Genomic DNA, 15,326 nt, shown 5'->3' on the forward strand with positions numbered 1-15,326 from the left:
TTTACCGAAACCTTAATGTGATGTAGCGTAGTTTTTTTTTTCGTTTTTCAATGTGTGTTTTTTCTCCTTTCAGCACTGGATAGCTCCTTCAGTTCTACAAACACGCCCTCCGTCAAATGACTGACAGCAGAAAAGACCATACACCAATCAATGGCACTTTCCCAAACCCTATAAGGTGCTGAAGAAGACGGGATGTTAGTAGTGTTGAGAAGTCCGACTCATTTCCTCGAATCGGTTCTTTCGAACAGTTCAGTTCAATGCAGCCGATTCGCAACCCGTGAACTGGATAAGCGCTCTGACCGAACGAGTCTGATCTGCGAACCGGTTCAAATACTTCGTTTAAAAGAACCGATTCAATGAACGATTCCTACGCGAATCGGACATCACTAGATGTTATAGCAAATGGTTTCTGCCGTTCTCATGCTTTAAGACTGGAGTGGACGAAAGAGGGCGGAGTGTGTTTGTCATCCAAGTGTGAAGTACTGACTCCCTGCCTCCGATAAATAGGATTTTTCCCCCTCTTTCATTCGATCACGTCTGTTGTGGTCCAGCATCATATTGGGAGGAGAGCGTCGGGGATCCTGCACATCTGCTGCGCTCCTGCTAGGAGATACAAGACCGAGCCAGCATCACTTACACAAACAACGCCAATGTACCTGAGGGGAAAGGGATTACCGATGCAATAACTGTCTTCTGGCCAGGAATCGGGTATCAGAAATGCGTGAAGATCCACAGGTGAGAATGCTGTGCTGATTTGATTCACTCCAGCTGTGATTTCTCGCATCAGAATTGGTGAACTGAAGCTGGTAAGGTAAAAGAGCTGGACTGAAGGATATGGCCATAATCCGGATATCGTTACTCTTGCAAGTGGGATTTGTTATAGCATCAAATTATAGATATGTGGAACATGATCGGGACCTAAAAGCAAAGCTACCCATTTACGATACGCACAACAATCAGCAAGCGCACCTCCGGAAACCCCATTCGGGTTTAGCGCTGAAGATTGAGGAACAGGTACCCAGAGTGGTGACTGCGTTTCTGCACACGGGGGATTCCTCCACCTTAAAACACGCCAACTGCTCCAGGAGATATGAGCTGGCGGTGTCGCTGGGCAGGACGCGCGGAGACGCTCATCACGCCATGCGCAGCGTCCTGGACACGGTCCTTCACGCTACAAACGTCCTCAACATGATCTTACAAACGAACAAGTCCAGACATCACAGCCCCAGACGCGATATGGAGTGGTACCACGCTCTGGTCAGGAGTATCCTGGAGGGAGACCTCAAGATCCATCGAGCAGTGGTCACCTTGAGCACCGAGTCCCCTCCTGAAGGGCCACCTGTTTACCTTCAGGCCACACGGGCAGGTGGAGAGATCATTCTCCAGGATTTATCCAGCACTGCCCACCATATATTGAAAAACAGAACGGCTGATACCGAGTGGTACCATGAGCATAAACATAAAAAGAAGACCCATCTCCAAAAACGAGTGCTGAGTCAAGATTTTGCCTCTTTTGACGCGTCTGTGCGCAATGGAGAAAGTTATATTACCGACAAAACTCAGATTCACTGGTCAGCTCCGTATTTGGAGTGTAAAAATGGGAATTTCATTCCCAAATGGCTCATGACACTCTCTGCTGGCTTCTATGGCCTTAAACCCAACCGGAATCCAGACTTCAGGTAACTTTGATAACATGGATTGTTCAGTTTGTGTAGGCTGATTAATGCACACAGAAAAAAAGAAATGGTATAGAAATAAATTTTACTCAGAAATTGCCAAATTTCACAAACAATTATAAAGAAAGAGCAAGTAACAGACTGAATTAAATGTGAACACATAAATGTGTAAAACATAATCTAATAATCTTTATTTACAACTTTGAAAATTATTTTTTTTACAGTGCAGATTATCCACACAGAATCTGTTATTATGAGGATTACTATGTTCTGTTTAGTAGGAATTAGTCTTTTTTTAATTTAGCAAATTAAATCATTATATTAATGAATTCAAGTTGATTTCTATAGTTCTTACAATACAAAAAAAAAGTTTAAATGCATGTTTCAGTGTGCATTTCAATCAGGAAGTATTCTGTTATCGGTCAGAGTTGAGTGTGTCCAAACAATGTCCATTATTACAAAATTGCAACGTTACCTAATGCAGTAGCAATAATTGTTTTTCATAGTCTTATTGTTCACATTTTTGTATTTTATCCTTCGGATGCTATTGGTTAGTATGACAAACCATCACTGCAGGTGTAGAGAGTGCTTCTAAAAATAACCAATGCTGGTTGCATAGCAAGAAACCCCATGGCCCCCGAACAATCAGCTCGCTTCTCAATATACAACCACGGTTATTGGAGATGATTAGACTGATCAGGCTAACATGGTGGAGATGTTGTGTACAAGGATCCTCGACTCAGTTCAAAGATGAGTTAAGGGGCGCCAATAACACTGGAGCTCAGAGACAGGAATAGGGCTGTTTCCTGTTTACTAATTAATCCCACGGGTACCAGCACCATAGACGCCACGATTGTTCGTTATAAATTCTTTAGATTTTTGTGTGAATCATCATCTATGATGTGATGCAATTATTGCATAGTTGGACTGTGGTATGTAACATGGACCAAGCTCAATTTGCAGTGTATGGCAAAAATGGTGTTTCCGTTTATATCTGCCATCTTCAAATTCTCCAGTCTATCGTCTAAATAAGCAAAGCAAGCAGAAGCCAGTGTCTCTCTGGGTTTGTTCAGTAGTTATGCTGTAATTTGTAACCTCCCTGCGCAGGTCGATATTTGGCCAAGGCTTTATCTTATGATGGCTTGTATCCCCTGGGTAGTGAATTCTGAAACACTTGCTGGCTGTGACATAAAGGTAGATCCATCCTGTTGTCTTTAGGCCCACTCTTTGCCACCTATATGTATAAAGGGGCAATGGAGGGGGGAAGGGGTGTTCTCTAAAGCAATGTCTCCAGTTTTCACTCCCAGGATACCTTTCAGTCAATACAATAATGAATAAATAATGAAAGATGTACAACAGCAAAATAGAGGTACATCTCATACATCTGACATTTTTAGTTTAATCTTGCATGTCGGAATTTTAAATTTAGAGTTCTTATCATGGACAACCTGCTATTTATGAAGCGAAATGTCTGGGTCATGCAGGTGAAAAGTTTATTACATCTAGTTGAGTCTTGAGTCTTCACTTTGACAAATTCCATTATCTGGTGTAACTTGAGCTGATGGACACGTAGAGCACATGTATGATGATTAGTAAGTAGGTTTGTTCTTTTTTGGACAAACTGTGAGAGCGGTGCTCACCGCCACACAATGTGAGGGTGTTGTGGTTGGTTGGCAGAATATCATTACATGGATGCTAAGGTGTTCTGAGTGATTTTAGAATGCTGCTATATGGTTGCTAGGGTCGTCTGTGGTTTCTAGGGTATTGATAGGTTGTTCTGGGTGGCTGCTTATTTGCCCAAGGGTCAATGATGTGATGTTCATTATTTTGTCAGGATCTATTCATGTATTCAAAAATGCAATTCATACATACTGTGAATTGAATAAAAGCCTTGCATGTTATTAATTTTGAAAACATTTATTTTGATATTTCTTGGAGGCATAAAGTCAGTGTGGCACAATGGTCTGATTTCCTAATGAAGAGTAAAATAATGAAATTAAAAATCCATATGGTTCAAACAACATGTAGAAATATGCAGAAACGTTTACGTGAAACAGCAATATCTTTTAAAATTTAACATTTTATGACAAGATAATGCTAATTTAAGTTGTAAAATGTCATATTGTGCAACTCTCCAAAAACATAATATTATAGATTATATGGATTATTTATTAAGTTTTTTTATGTATTTATTAAATTATTATTATTATTAAGTAATAATCCATGATATATGTTAAAAATTGTAACACTGTATATATACATATATATATATATATATATTTATATATATATTAAAAGACTGGGTCTCTCCCAAGTTTTTACACGATTATTAGAAAATTAATAGTATATGAGGCTGCTGTTTGTTCTAAATCATTGGAAAAGAGTTTGCTGATTATAAGCAGTTGTCTGGTATAGGACTAATTATCAAATGCGGAGTGCTCATGAGATAATGAAACACAGTGGCAAACCATTCTAGAAGATTGAAATTAATTTTACTTCTTGGTTCCTGATGGTGAAGGCTTTCTTGTCCTTCTCTCACAGATGGCTCTATTTTATGTAGCTGTGCATTTACTGTATGTGTTGATTTCTCTCAAAGTGTAATGGGAGATTTTCTTTTGAACTTAGAAATGCATTTCTCAGTTCTTTCACAACTGCAACCATATAGACCTTGAGTTGCAAGCTGGAGTACTATCCCCAAAGTGCTACAATAATTTTGGAACTTCACAATTCTTTAGAATGTAATAGTTTGGTGTAAGATTAAGATTTGCCCCCTCATTCGTATTTAAATAACTGTTTGTGTACATTAAATAGATCTAAAGTTACCAGAGCTTGCAATCTTTCTACTTTGTCAGATGTGAGTGAGGGTTGGATGGAGAGAAAAGTGAACTCTATTAAGGCTGTCTGGTTTGCCAGGGGCCTCTGGGGATACACAAATCCACAATGTCCTATTATAACCCACATGGGCTGTAGGTCCTCTGCCCTACAAGCTCCTGCCAAGAGCCCAAGGGAGCCTGAGTTAGGAATAGGCCAATTACTACTGACATGTTAGTCTTAAAGAGACAGTGCCTTTTCTGTAACATCATGTTCCTATTTGTTTTCCAATATGGGTTTTCCAGGGGTTTGCAAGCATCAAAACAATACAAAAGTTTAATACAGCTTTATTTTTTCTATACATTAGAATGTTTTATGTTGTATTCATTCATTCATCCATCCATCTGAGCAATATCATAAAATAAAAATAAAATAAAATAAAGACTATAATACATTTTTACCATTATTTACAGAACGCATCCACTAAAATGTCATTCAGTGTAGCAATAGTTTACATACTAAAAATCCTGTCAGGCATATTTAGAACAAGAATCATTAGATTACATTAAAAAGAGCCCCACCAAAATGAATTAATTATTATTTTAAATCTTTACCAATCTGTGCCACTCTCCTTCAAACCACTAGCTTTTACCCATTTGTCAGTTTTTAATCATTTAAAATATAATACAATTTAGTATGATCGCATTTTATGTTATATATTTTAATAAGTACATGTCATAATAAGTATGTTGTTTCATTTTTACATAAATATATCTGTTATGATGAATGTCAATGGAACATTATTAACTCGTATTTTGACATTTTATTTTCACAGAAGTTATTTGAAACATTAAAGTAGACACTTTACTTGCAAGTAATATTTTTTTCTATGTTTATAAAAATCACTTTTGTAAGTTTAATTTGATGCATCTTTGACCCACTTTTGACCGGTAATACTTTAATATTAGATTTAAAATATAAAATAATAAGATATAAAGTTACACTGCCGAAATTACAAGAAATTAAGTCATTTTCAAAATAGTAGACAGTATAGTGTATACAGTGCAGTTTAACTGGTATTCCATTCAGAACATAGCTAATATGAATGCATTGAAAATGGCTACTGTTAATATTATTGACCTCTTGTCTGAACAAATCGAGTCCTTTGGGAGAAATCCGTCCATTTCCTGTGTGAGCTGGAATTAGTGTGAACACGGTTTATTGCTGTTCTGCTCGGTTTTAATTGAATTTCAGTTTGGCATAAAAAAAGCGAGAGCTCATTAAAAAGAAAACGCATAGAGACGTATGTCACCTCTTTTCATCCAACACGAAGCAGGATCTCGCCACGAGCGCTGTTATGCTAATGTAGTCCAAAAAGAAAGGAAGACAGTTGGATAAAATTCAATTAGCCAACAAAACCTGCACAATGAAACAGGAGACTGCTATACATACTCTCTAAAGAGCAAGCTGTCATTCTGTCGTGGACTTCATGAAATATGGATGGACGAAGCATAGAGTAATTTTTAGTATTTGTTCAGGCAGCGACAGATCCTCAGCTAGCTTCAAGGCACATGTCTATTGAATGGCAGACGATCTTAAAAGCATCCTCTTAATAAATCAAGTGCACTGAAGCATTATGTTTTAGTATGATCTCAATGTCATGTTGTGCTTCTATTTTAAGGAAACAAAATGAGGGAAATGTGAGGGAAATGCATTAGGTTGACAGTAAGAGTTTTGGCTAATGTGACTCAAGGCCCTGCTTGTCATCTGTGCTTTGAGACCGGCGTCATTCCATCGAGTACTCTCGTCGTTATCAAAGTCTTTAATGTCAGCGAGCACAGTCACGCCATCTCTTTGTGCCCTCACATTTCAGCCCTTACCCCATTGCAATTACCCAGCCCCATCAACAAACACTATCTCTTCAGCCAATGTTCCTTTACAAGGTAAACGTAAAAATAATTTATAAGTAAATTGCTTCCATTTTGTATCTATGATAAGATATTTACTGATCTCTAAGACTGACAACTTCAGCAAAGGAAAATATAGGGAACTTGTTATGCCATATGCCATTGTACCATTGTAAAAAAACAAAGTACACTTAATTATATATGTATATATGTATACTGTATATAGGGTACAATGGGGCTAAAGGCGCCCCGGTTTAAAAGGCACCTTTGATTTTATTTTCATCTAAACCACTAGATGGCACAAGAATGTAGCTTAGCACTTTCCAAAACATCCGCTTTTCAAGATGCACGTGTATATTTGTCTGATCCTTGACGCGATCGGGCGCAGCAGCGCAAAGTTGATTTTGTGCTTTCTTGATCTAATATTTTATATTTTTTTAAAAAATTTATAATTTTATTTTTCAAAATAAGCAGAAAATAGTACAAACTTTGCTAAAGTGATTGTTTTGAACAAGTATTAACCTAGACATTATTTAAAAAAAAAACATTATTTTAGCTTAAGTATTTGTATCAATACCGTGTGCCTTTTACCCCATGCTGGTGAGCCTTTAACCCCGTGTGTGGGGTAAATACATTTATAAGATTTTTAAACAAAATAAACAACTTGAATGATTTATTTTCACACAAAATCTGTTGCTCCATTAATGTTCAATACAAACTTATATATTTTTTCTGCAATTATACATTTTTGGAAAGTGAAAAGCAAATTTTTACTTAAGGGGTGCCTTTAGCCCCGTTGTCCCCTCTCTCTCTCTCTCTCTCTCTCTCTCTCTCTCTCTCTCTATATATATATATATATATATATATACAGGGTTGGGAGGGTTACTTTTAAAATTTATTCCGTTACAGTTACAAATTACTTCATTAAAAAGTATTCAGTAATGTAATCCAAGTACCACAATATAAAAGTCATGTAATCTGACTAGTTTTGGATTACTTCAAGTTACATATGTAAATTAGTCATAAGTAATATTAAGTAATAGTAAGTAATAGTTAAGCCTGCATTTCAGCCCGGGCCCCAACTTTTTTACACTCCTCGGGCCGGGCTTCGGGCCGTCATATTTTCACGTCATAGTTCAGACGCGGGCTGGGCCTCTGGACTGTTTTAGGCTTCTCCTTATTTTTATATTTTAGACATCCATCAATTAGTGATGAAAAAAATTGCCGCGCTGGTGGAAACAACACAAGACCGTGCTACTGCGACAGTCAAGAGCGGCTCGACGGTGTTTAGTTTCCCGCAGCAGCAGCATGTGTGCAGTCAGCGCAGCTGAAGAGATCTGTGTTCAAATGCACGCAATAGGCTAAAGCTTGCCGCAAGGCCCCAGCAAAAGTAATTACCATGAATTTGTCAGGGGGAAATAGTAAGGAGATATTTTAATTATTTACTAATAAACTAGTGTTTTCTGAGTTGGATGAAGTTGTCGATCCTGACTCGCCATCTCCTCATTAGACGCGCCTTTAGAGAGAAGTGCATCTTTACGGATTATGATTATAATGAAAGAGTTTTTGTTTTCGATTTGTTTTATTTCATTAAGTAGTAATTTAAAGCTTTCTATAGATATATTTATCATGTCTGTGAGGCATCTATTCGCTGAGTTTCGGTTCTTTTTGTGAAGCGCTTCTGTTCAAGACGAGACGGCAGAAAGCGCCTCATATTTGTTTTCTTTATTCTATAAAAGCACAACGTTTTGTTGATATTGTGAGTGCACACGAATAAAAGTAGACCCGTTACAGTTCCGAATGATGTACTACTCTTACCTTTATGAGCAAAAATGACGGCGTATCCACTGAAAACTACGCAAGTGATGGCGCTGGCGCCTCCATGTCCTGCAAAGCGCGCTTTAGCTTGCACTCTCCGCACAAACTATTGGATACAGCGCACATTTATCTAGGTTTAACATTTAAACATTGTTATATGCTTGAACTGTTTTATATCTAGAGATGTTATTTTAGGCAAGCCGTGATGATTTGAGAAGGCTAAATTTATCAAACATTGGCACACTGTCTGCCGCTGGCCGCTTGATCGTTACTATAAAAAACAAAAACTTGTAACAAACAAAAAATGCTCCAAACGTTTTTCTAAATTAATTGTATAAAAAAATTATATGAAATATAATCACTTTGCCATTACATACAAAACTTAACTATTTTAATAGCTGAAACAGTAGTATAAGCGGTTTTGCGACGGGCTCGGGCTGGTAATTCTAATAAGCTGTCGGACACGGGCCGGGCTAGGGACTATATTTGAGGCCCGTGCAGGGCTCTACCAGGTACTATGATGAAACGGCGCTAAATATATAGCGTTATGTCAAAATCTAATTTATTTAATTTCCTGATAGTATTCCCACTTCACTTTTGTTGCGGATCAGCTCATGGGGAAATATGAATAATTAACCATAACTAGTTATAATGTTATTTTAGGCAAGCCGTGATGATTTGAGAAGGCTAAATTTATCAAACATTGGCACACTGTCTGCCGCTGGCCGCTTGATCGTTACTATAAAAAACAAAAACTTGTAACAAACAAAAAATGCTCCAAACGTTTTTCTAAATTAATTGTATAAAAAAATTATATGAAATATAATCACTTTGCCATTACATACAAAACTTAACTATTTTAATAGCTGAAACAGTAGTATAAGCGGTTTTGCGACGGGCTCGGGCTGGTAATTCTAATAAGCTGTCGGACACGGGCCGGGCTAGGGACTATATTTGAGGCCCGTGCAGGGCTCTACCAGGTACTATGATGAAATGGCGCTAAATATATAGAGTTATGTCAAAATCTAATTTATTTAATTTCCTGATAGTATTCCCACTTTTTACAAAATGTAACTGTAATCTAAATACTTTGTTTTTTGATGTAACTGTAACGGATTACAGTTACTAGATTTTTGTATCCTGATTATGGTATGCCGTTACATGTATTCCGTTACTCCCCAACCCTGTATATATATATATATATATACAAAGTACATTTGTACATTTGAAAAGTACATTTGAAAATATTTAAATAATCTTTTGCCATGCTTGAAGGAAGTACACTTACTTTGCTCTTTTGACTAACATAAGCACATGTAAAGTACTAGATTATATTTTTAACTGTAGAGTTATTTGATATTACATTTGCAGTTTTTAAATATTTTAAACGTAGCAAATTGCAACTTCATCATTATAAAATAATATTTGCAAATATATTTAAGTACATGATATACAAGTTTCAATAGAAATGGCATATTAGTTTACCATAAATGCTTGTCAGTTTATTTATCAGTACTTTATGAGACAATATAAGCATAACATAATTATAAAATAACATATTTTTAAGTAGTAATCCTACTTAGTCCTACTTAAGTGGGTCAGTAAAGCATATATATATATATAAAAATGCACGATAGACATGGGCTGATTAAAAACTGCCATTCAAAAGGGTGTGGAAAATAGGCCTATATCAGACTGCAAGTCATACAGTACCATGTGTGAAGAAAATGTAACTCCTTTGAATTTAACGCAAGCTCTCTTTAAAGCAGTAAATAAATAAATTAAAAACAACAACAGCAGCAACAACAACAACAACTATGGAGTTTACACAGGTCCTGTTTGTCCCTATAAGTTACCTGTAGTCCAGAGATGGTTGCCAAGTCCACCTTTTTTTGCACTCTTAATGTGACAGATTGCTGTAGTTGCTTCAGTTCTAATGGCGAGTCTCTTCCAATAATTATCAAGAAATAAACATGAAAGAACATCAGAACAGAAGGTATGTTGAAAGATACAATACAACTTCCTAAAATGTATCATCTCTCAATCAGTCAATCAGTGTTTATTTTTTTCAATCAGTTTTAATTTTCATTAAAACAGCCATGATATATTTATAAAAAAAAATCAACAACTTATAAAGCCATGTCTCAGGTCACATGGGAATTATGGATCACCTTTTCACAGGCGTCCAATCACCGCTGACTTCCGGAAAAGGGGAAGTACCCAATGGCATTTGAGATTACAATTAAAACAGCAAGTCCCGCCCCACGACTGCCAAAAATTAAAGTGTTCGCGCGAGCAAAAGCAAGCAGGTGAAAAAATACGGCGTGCGAGAATGAGGGGGGTGATCACGCGTGTGCGATGAAACATATCCTCGCTCGCTCGCGAGGGCTTGTATTGCGCGCACAGGTGATATGATGCATGTGTGAGTCTTTAAAAAGAGCTTGCATATGGCAAGTCAAAAGAGTCAGAATTACGCTATAAATAAATCGAGTTTACATACAAAACACTGTATTTTACGGCGTTTAAAACTATTTTAGCGCCATCAAATATGCCGTCCTGATAGCAGACGCCGTAAAAAACACATTTAAACGGTAAAAAACACAATTTTTAATGGCATTTTAGTGTTTGTAAAAAGCGCCGCTTTCAGCGCCGTTCGGCTTACCACAGGACACTACTAACATTGAACATAGGCCGATTCCACGTCTTTATCATACTTTCATGTAATTATTAATATTACATGGACAGCATTTTAGCATACCAATCCTATTGTATAGCCTATCATTTATTACACAAATACCTTTTACTTATAGCCTAAATAACAGGACATTATATTAGCTTTGAGTAGGGATGCACCGATACCACTTTTTCCAGTACTCGCCCGATACCTATAATTAAGCGTTAGTTCTGGCAGGTCACGTGAGTCAAGCTTGCATCAGCTGATTCTCAGCTGATCACATCTACCTATAGGAATACGACACCTATCGCGGCATTCCACCAAATCGAAATATGAACAAAAAGAAATAAAGAGAAATGACAAACGGTTTGATTTTATTATTATTATTATTATTCATGCACACTAAAACGGCGTCAGATACGGCGTCATTGACGTATTTTTGCTTGTTTTTTGCGGTGCAAATACTGTTTAAAACACCGTATTTGATGGTGTTTGGCTGTAAATGCGATTAATCTATTGCATAATTCTGAACCTTTGGGCTTGCCATACTCGCAGGCTCCCGTTTCCTCACGCGTGTATCTATCTATCTATCTACTGTATCTATTTTATTTATTTATTTGATGTTTATCTAGTTTTTATTTGTATGATCATGTCTATTCGCAGAGTTGCCAAAAGTGCACATTTAAATATAATATATAATAAACATAATGAATTCAAATAAATATAGTACGATACATTTTTTTATTAATAACAATTTGTTGAAAAAAAACATTAGTTAAGAGTCCTATTTTCTATCTTTTTGTAAAGTAAAAAAAAGTAAATTACAACATTTGCCCATTTAATGCTTCTTACTCTATAATGTATTAGTCAAGCAAGCTAATGTGCACTGAAAATTGTTGACAATTATGTTGTGCATTTGAACAAAATATAGATGCCTTGGTTGAAAAAGATACAAAAAAATTCAACAGCTTTGTCAGCTTCTCCAGATGTCATTTCAATCTCAGGGAAGACTGAAATACAATACAATGTCACATAGTCTGCCACAGTAATTACAGTCAATTTATACTAATCCCAATAATTATCAGGCTTTTCATCATCAAGACAAAATGATGGCACTGTTACCAATCCACTTTCTGTCTTGTGAGTTAATAACGGCAATACAGAGCCATAGGTCCTATTTGACCTTGGATGAAGGATGTGGCATTCCGACGCTTGATGAACACGGCCGCTAAATTTAGCACACTTGCTTGGCCAAGGTTTCAATTAAGGCGAGCAGAGACTATTCCATGACTGCACCTTCTATGTCTGTCTGAGGGGGAAGAAAGTGTAAAAGACAGGAAACGGATATAGTCGCAGAGAGAAACAGAGAGATCTATGTTACCTCAGGCACTCCTTATCCTCATTGTTTTCTGATCTATGTTTGCATGCCTGCAGGACCAGCGTTCACCACAGTATAGCTTATAATGATTTTTCACCTGCAGTACATGAGAAAGATGGAGTCTAGGATTATTAGCATCATTTCCAAATGCCTTTGATATTCTATATGCACATCGACTCACTTCCTTAACACTCACAGACTGGTTTTAGGAAGCAACTGGTTATACAAAACATCATATTTAAGCATATTTTGATTTGGTATTTGATATGCAGTATATTTCATATCAAATTGTTAATGGAATAGTTTACCCAAAAGTGAAAGAAAAATGTATTCACTCTCAGATCATCCAAGATATAGATGAGTTTGTTTCGTCATCTGAACAGATTTAGAGAAATTTAGCATTACATCACTTACAGCACCAAATGGATTCATTCTGTTCATTTTTCAGTGAATGAGCAAACCACAAAATATATGTTAGAAAGTGTGGTAAAAATAATGCAATTTTAGTATGCTATTATTTGTAGGTCAAGTACTTGCTTGGAATATTGCTAAATTTCAACATTTCAACAATGGTTTCAGTAAGCAATCAGCATGTTTGTGTGACTTTGGCTTGCTGGGAAATTCAAATAGTTTTTTTTTTTTTTACTGCCAAAACTAATGCTATGATACATTTATTTAAAGTGCACATATTGTATTTTAAGTAGATTTTAATGCAACACAGGCAAGTGATTAGGCAGAAGTGGGTGTTCAGTAGATGCCAGGCATGCTGATCTCTAAGGTGAGACACTGCAAGTGAATAGGGTAAAAAAACAAAAACTAATAGTTATCGCCTTAATCAGCATGTTTGTGTGACTTTGGCTTGCTGGGAAATTCAAATAGTTTTTTTTTTTTTTACTGCCAAAACTAATGCTATGATACATTTATTTAAAGTGCACATATTGTATTTTAAGTAGATTTTAATGCAACACAGGCAAGTGATTAGGCAGAAGTGGGTGTTCAGTAGATGCCAGGCATGCTGATCTCTAAGGTGAGACACTGCAAGTGAATAGAGTAAAAAAACAAAAACTAATAGTTATCGCCTTACCATATTTCCCCATGAGCTGATTCGCTACACTTACCCAGCTGATTGATTACGTTGATAATTGCCAACATTTTTTGTATAACAAGTTTTCTAAAATGATAGGTTTAGATATGCAAATGAGTCATTATTTAATGAAATATGCGCTCATTTGCATACATTTCTAGTACAAAAATCTAAACACTGGATGATGTCAGTTTCAAAATTCTTATTTATTTTTTTTTGACATATTACAGTCAAAAGTTTTTACAGAGAGAATTTTGGGTATCTCATTTTTGTCACTCCATAATTCAGAAAATGATTAGAACGGACAAAACACTATATTTTCACAATTTTTGGGGGATTAAAATGTTGTATATAATCAAGCAAATTATATATGAACAAATCCTTCTGTAAAAACCTTCAGGATATAGACAGGAATAAAAATGTAAAGACTGGTGTTTGTAAGTACTACTAAAGTGGAGATTTATGGCTCAGTGTAGGAGAAAAAACTCATTTTGATAAAACGGCCTTTAAAAATATGTATTGTAAGTGAAATCTATTGGCACAGATAGATAAAGTGCTAGAAAAGAAACACTTAACAGTGTCTTTTGGATGTTTTCTTTCCACTAGTCTGAAAAAACACCAAAAAGCCCAAAATCTCAAACTTGACAGGTGCATGACAAAACATTCCCCTTAAGGTTATTCTCTTGCTGGCTTTCTATGTTATTACGAAGCTCCACTTCAGGAAGCATTCACTTATTTGGCTCAGTTCCAAATACCGACAGCCTTGTCCAGAGGTCATCAATTAGCACACTGCAGCCTAGATCCAGACCCAAGATTTGTTCCACCCAGACAGCAAATAATTGATCTTAAATTAATATAATTATAAACAGCAATTTAAAAAAATTTAATTTATACAATGAAAGGTACTGTACATTATTTTCTTTCAAATACATACAATTGTATTTGATATCATCAAGATCACTGTTCTCTGTAGATATCAAAATCGGCCAATTAAAAAAAAAAACTATTGGTCGACCATTTGGCAATAACACAGACAATGATGACATTTTTTAAACCATATTGTTACTATAATAGTATGTATGTTTATATTGCCTGCACTATTCTATTGTAAACTGACATGCTGTTTTTCTCAGCTGTGTAGGCATAGAACATGTAATAATTTTGATGCATTCATATGACCGTGTCAAATGAATAAAAAAGAATGAAAAAAAGATTTTTATGTTTGCAGTAAATTGCACAATGCCCTATATGAAGTAAAGGAATTCTGTCTAAACCCTTTCTGTGTTGTGGAAAAGCTATGCTAAGGAAAGATTGTAGCAGAGAAACTAGATCATTTTCTGAAGAAGTCGTGATTGGTGCCTGTGCAAACCACAATATTGCCCTGGTGGTCGCTCACTGGCAAAAGCTCTTATTTCTTATTCAGACCCTGTTCCATTTATGAAATAGCCTATTTGCAGTACAGTTTAATGAATTGAGTGTCCCAAATGAAATACTATGCACCTATGTAGTGTATGAATTATATGAATCTCTCGTCTTTCACTGTCGTCACTCCTCCTTTTATCCTTCCGGAGCTCCTCCGTGGGACTCGAGACCGGTGAGTGGTGCAGGTGTCGCTCATTATCAATTACTCCACCGGCCTTGCTCCGTTCCCACGGCTCTCGGCCCCACCCCCACTCGTCACATACCCCCATCGCCCCTCGCAGACCGGGGTGTACTCCCGAGACTGCGCTCTACACCGCTCCGGGGGAGCCGATCACGGTGGCCACGGTGTACCTGGGGGTAAGGACAGACAGGCGAGGCGAAAGAAAAGGAGATGGAAGGATGAGGAGAGACAGATACGAGAGAGGGGAGAGAGGAAAAGAAAAAATATATATATATCGGTCCGGTTCCCAGACACACTGCCGCTTGGTCCTCAACCGGCTGAGAGGCTCTCACTCGCGGTGCCATGCGATGGTACTGGACATCGTTGGTGGACGGC

General features: G+C 36.8%; 1 protein-coding gene across 2 annotated transcripts in view; it reads left to right on the top strand.

Annotated features, from left to right (window-relative positions):
- Nucleotides 1–444: 444 nt before the first annotated feature.
- The window catches only part of LOC107570048 (probable G-protein coupled receptor 158), a 121,714-nt gene continuing 106,832 nt past the window's right edge, over nt 445–15,326 (top strand). The window contains exons 1-2 of one of the 2 annotated variants that reach the window (XM_016256242.1): nt 445–708; nt 788–1,679. In XM_016256242.1, the coding sequence (XP_016111728.1) occupies nt 835–1,679 (845 nt within the window). In that variant the 5' untranslated portion in view covers nt 445–708; nt 788–834. Of the gene's footprint in view, nt 1,680–15,326 lie in introns of both variants that reach the window. The other variant, XM_016256243.1, reaches the window with a different exon arrangement.

The sequence above is a fragment of the Sinocyclocheilus grahami genome, unplaced genomic scaffold (genome assembly GCF_001515645.1).
Source record: "Sinocyclocheilus grahami isolate Dianchi unplaced genomic scaffold, SAMN03320097.WGS_v1.1 scaffold1409.1, whole genome shotgun sequence".
NCBI lineage: Eukaryota > Metazoa > Chordata > Actinopteri > Cypriniformes > Cyprinidae > Sinocyclocheilus > Sinocyclocheilus grahami.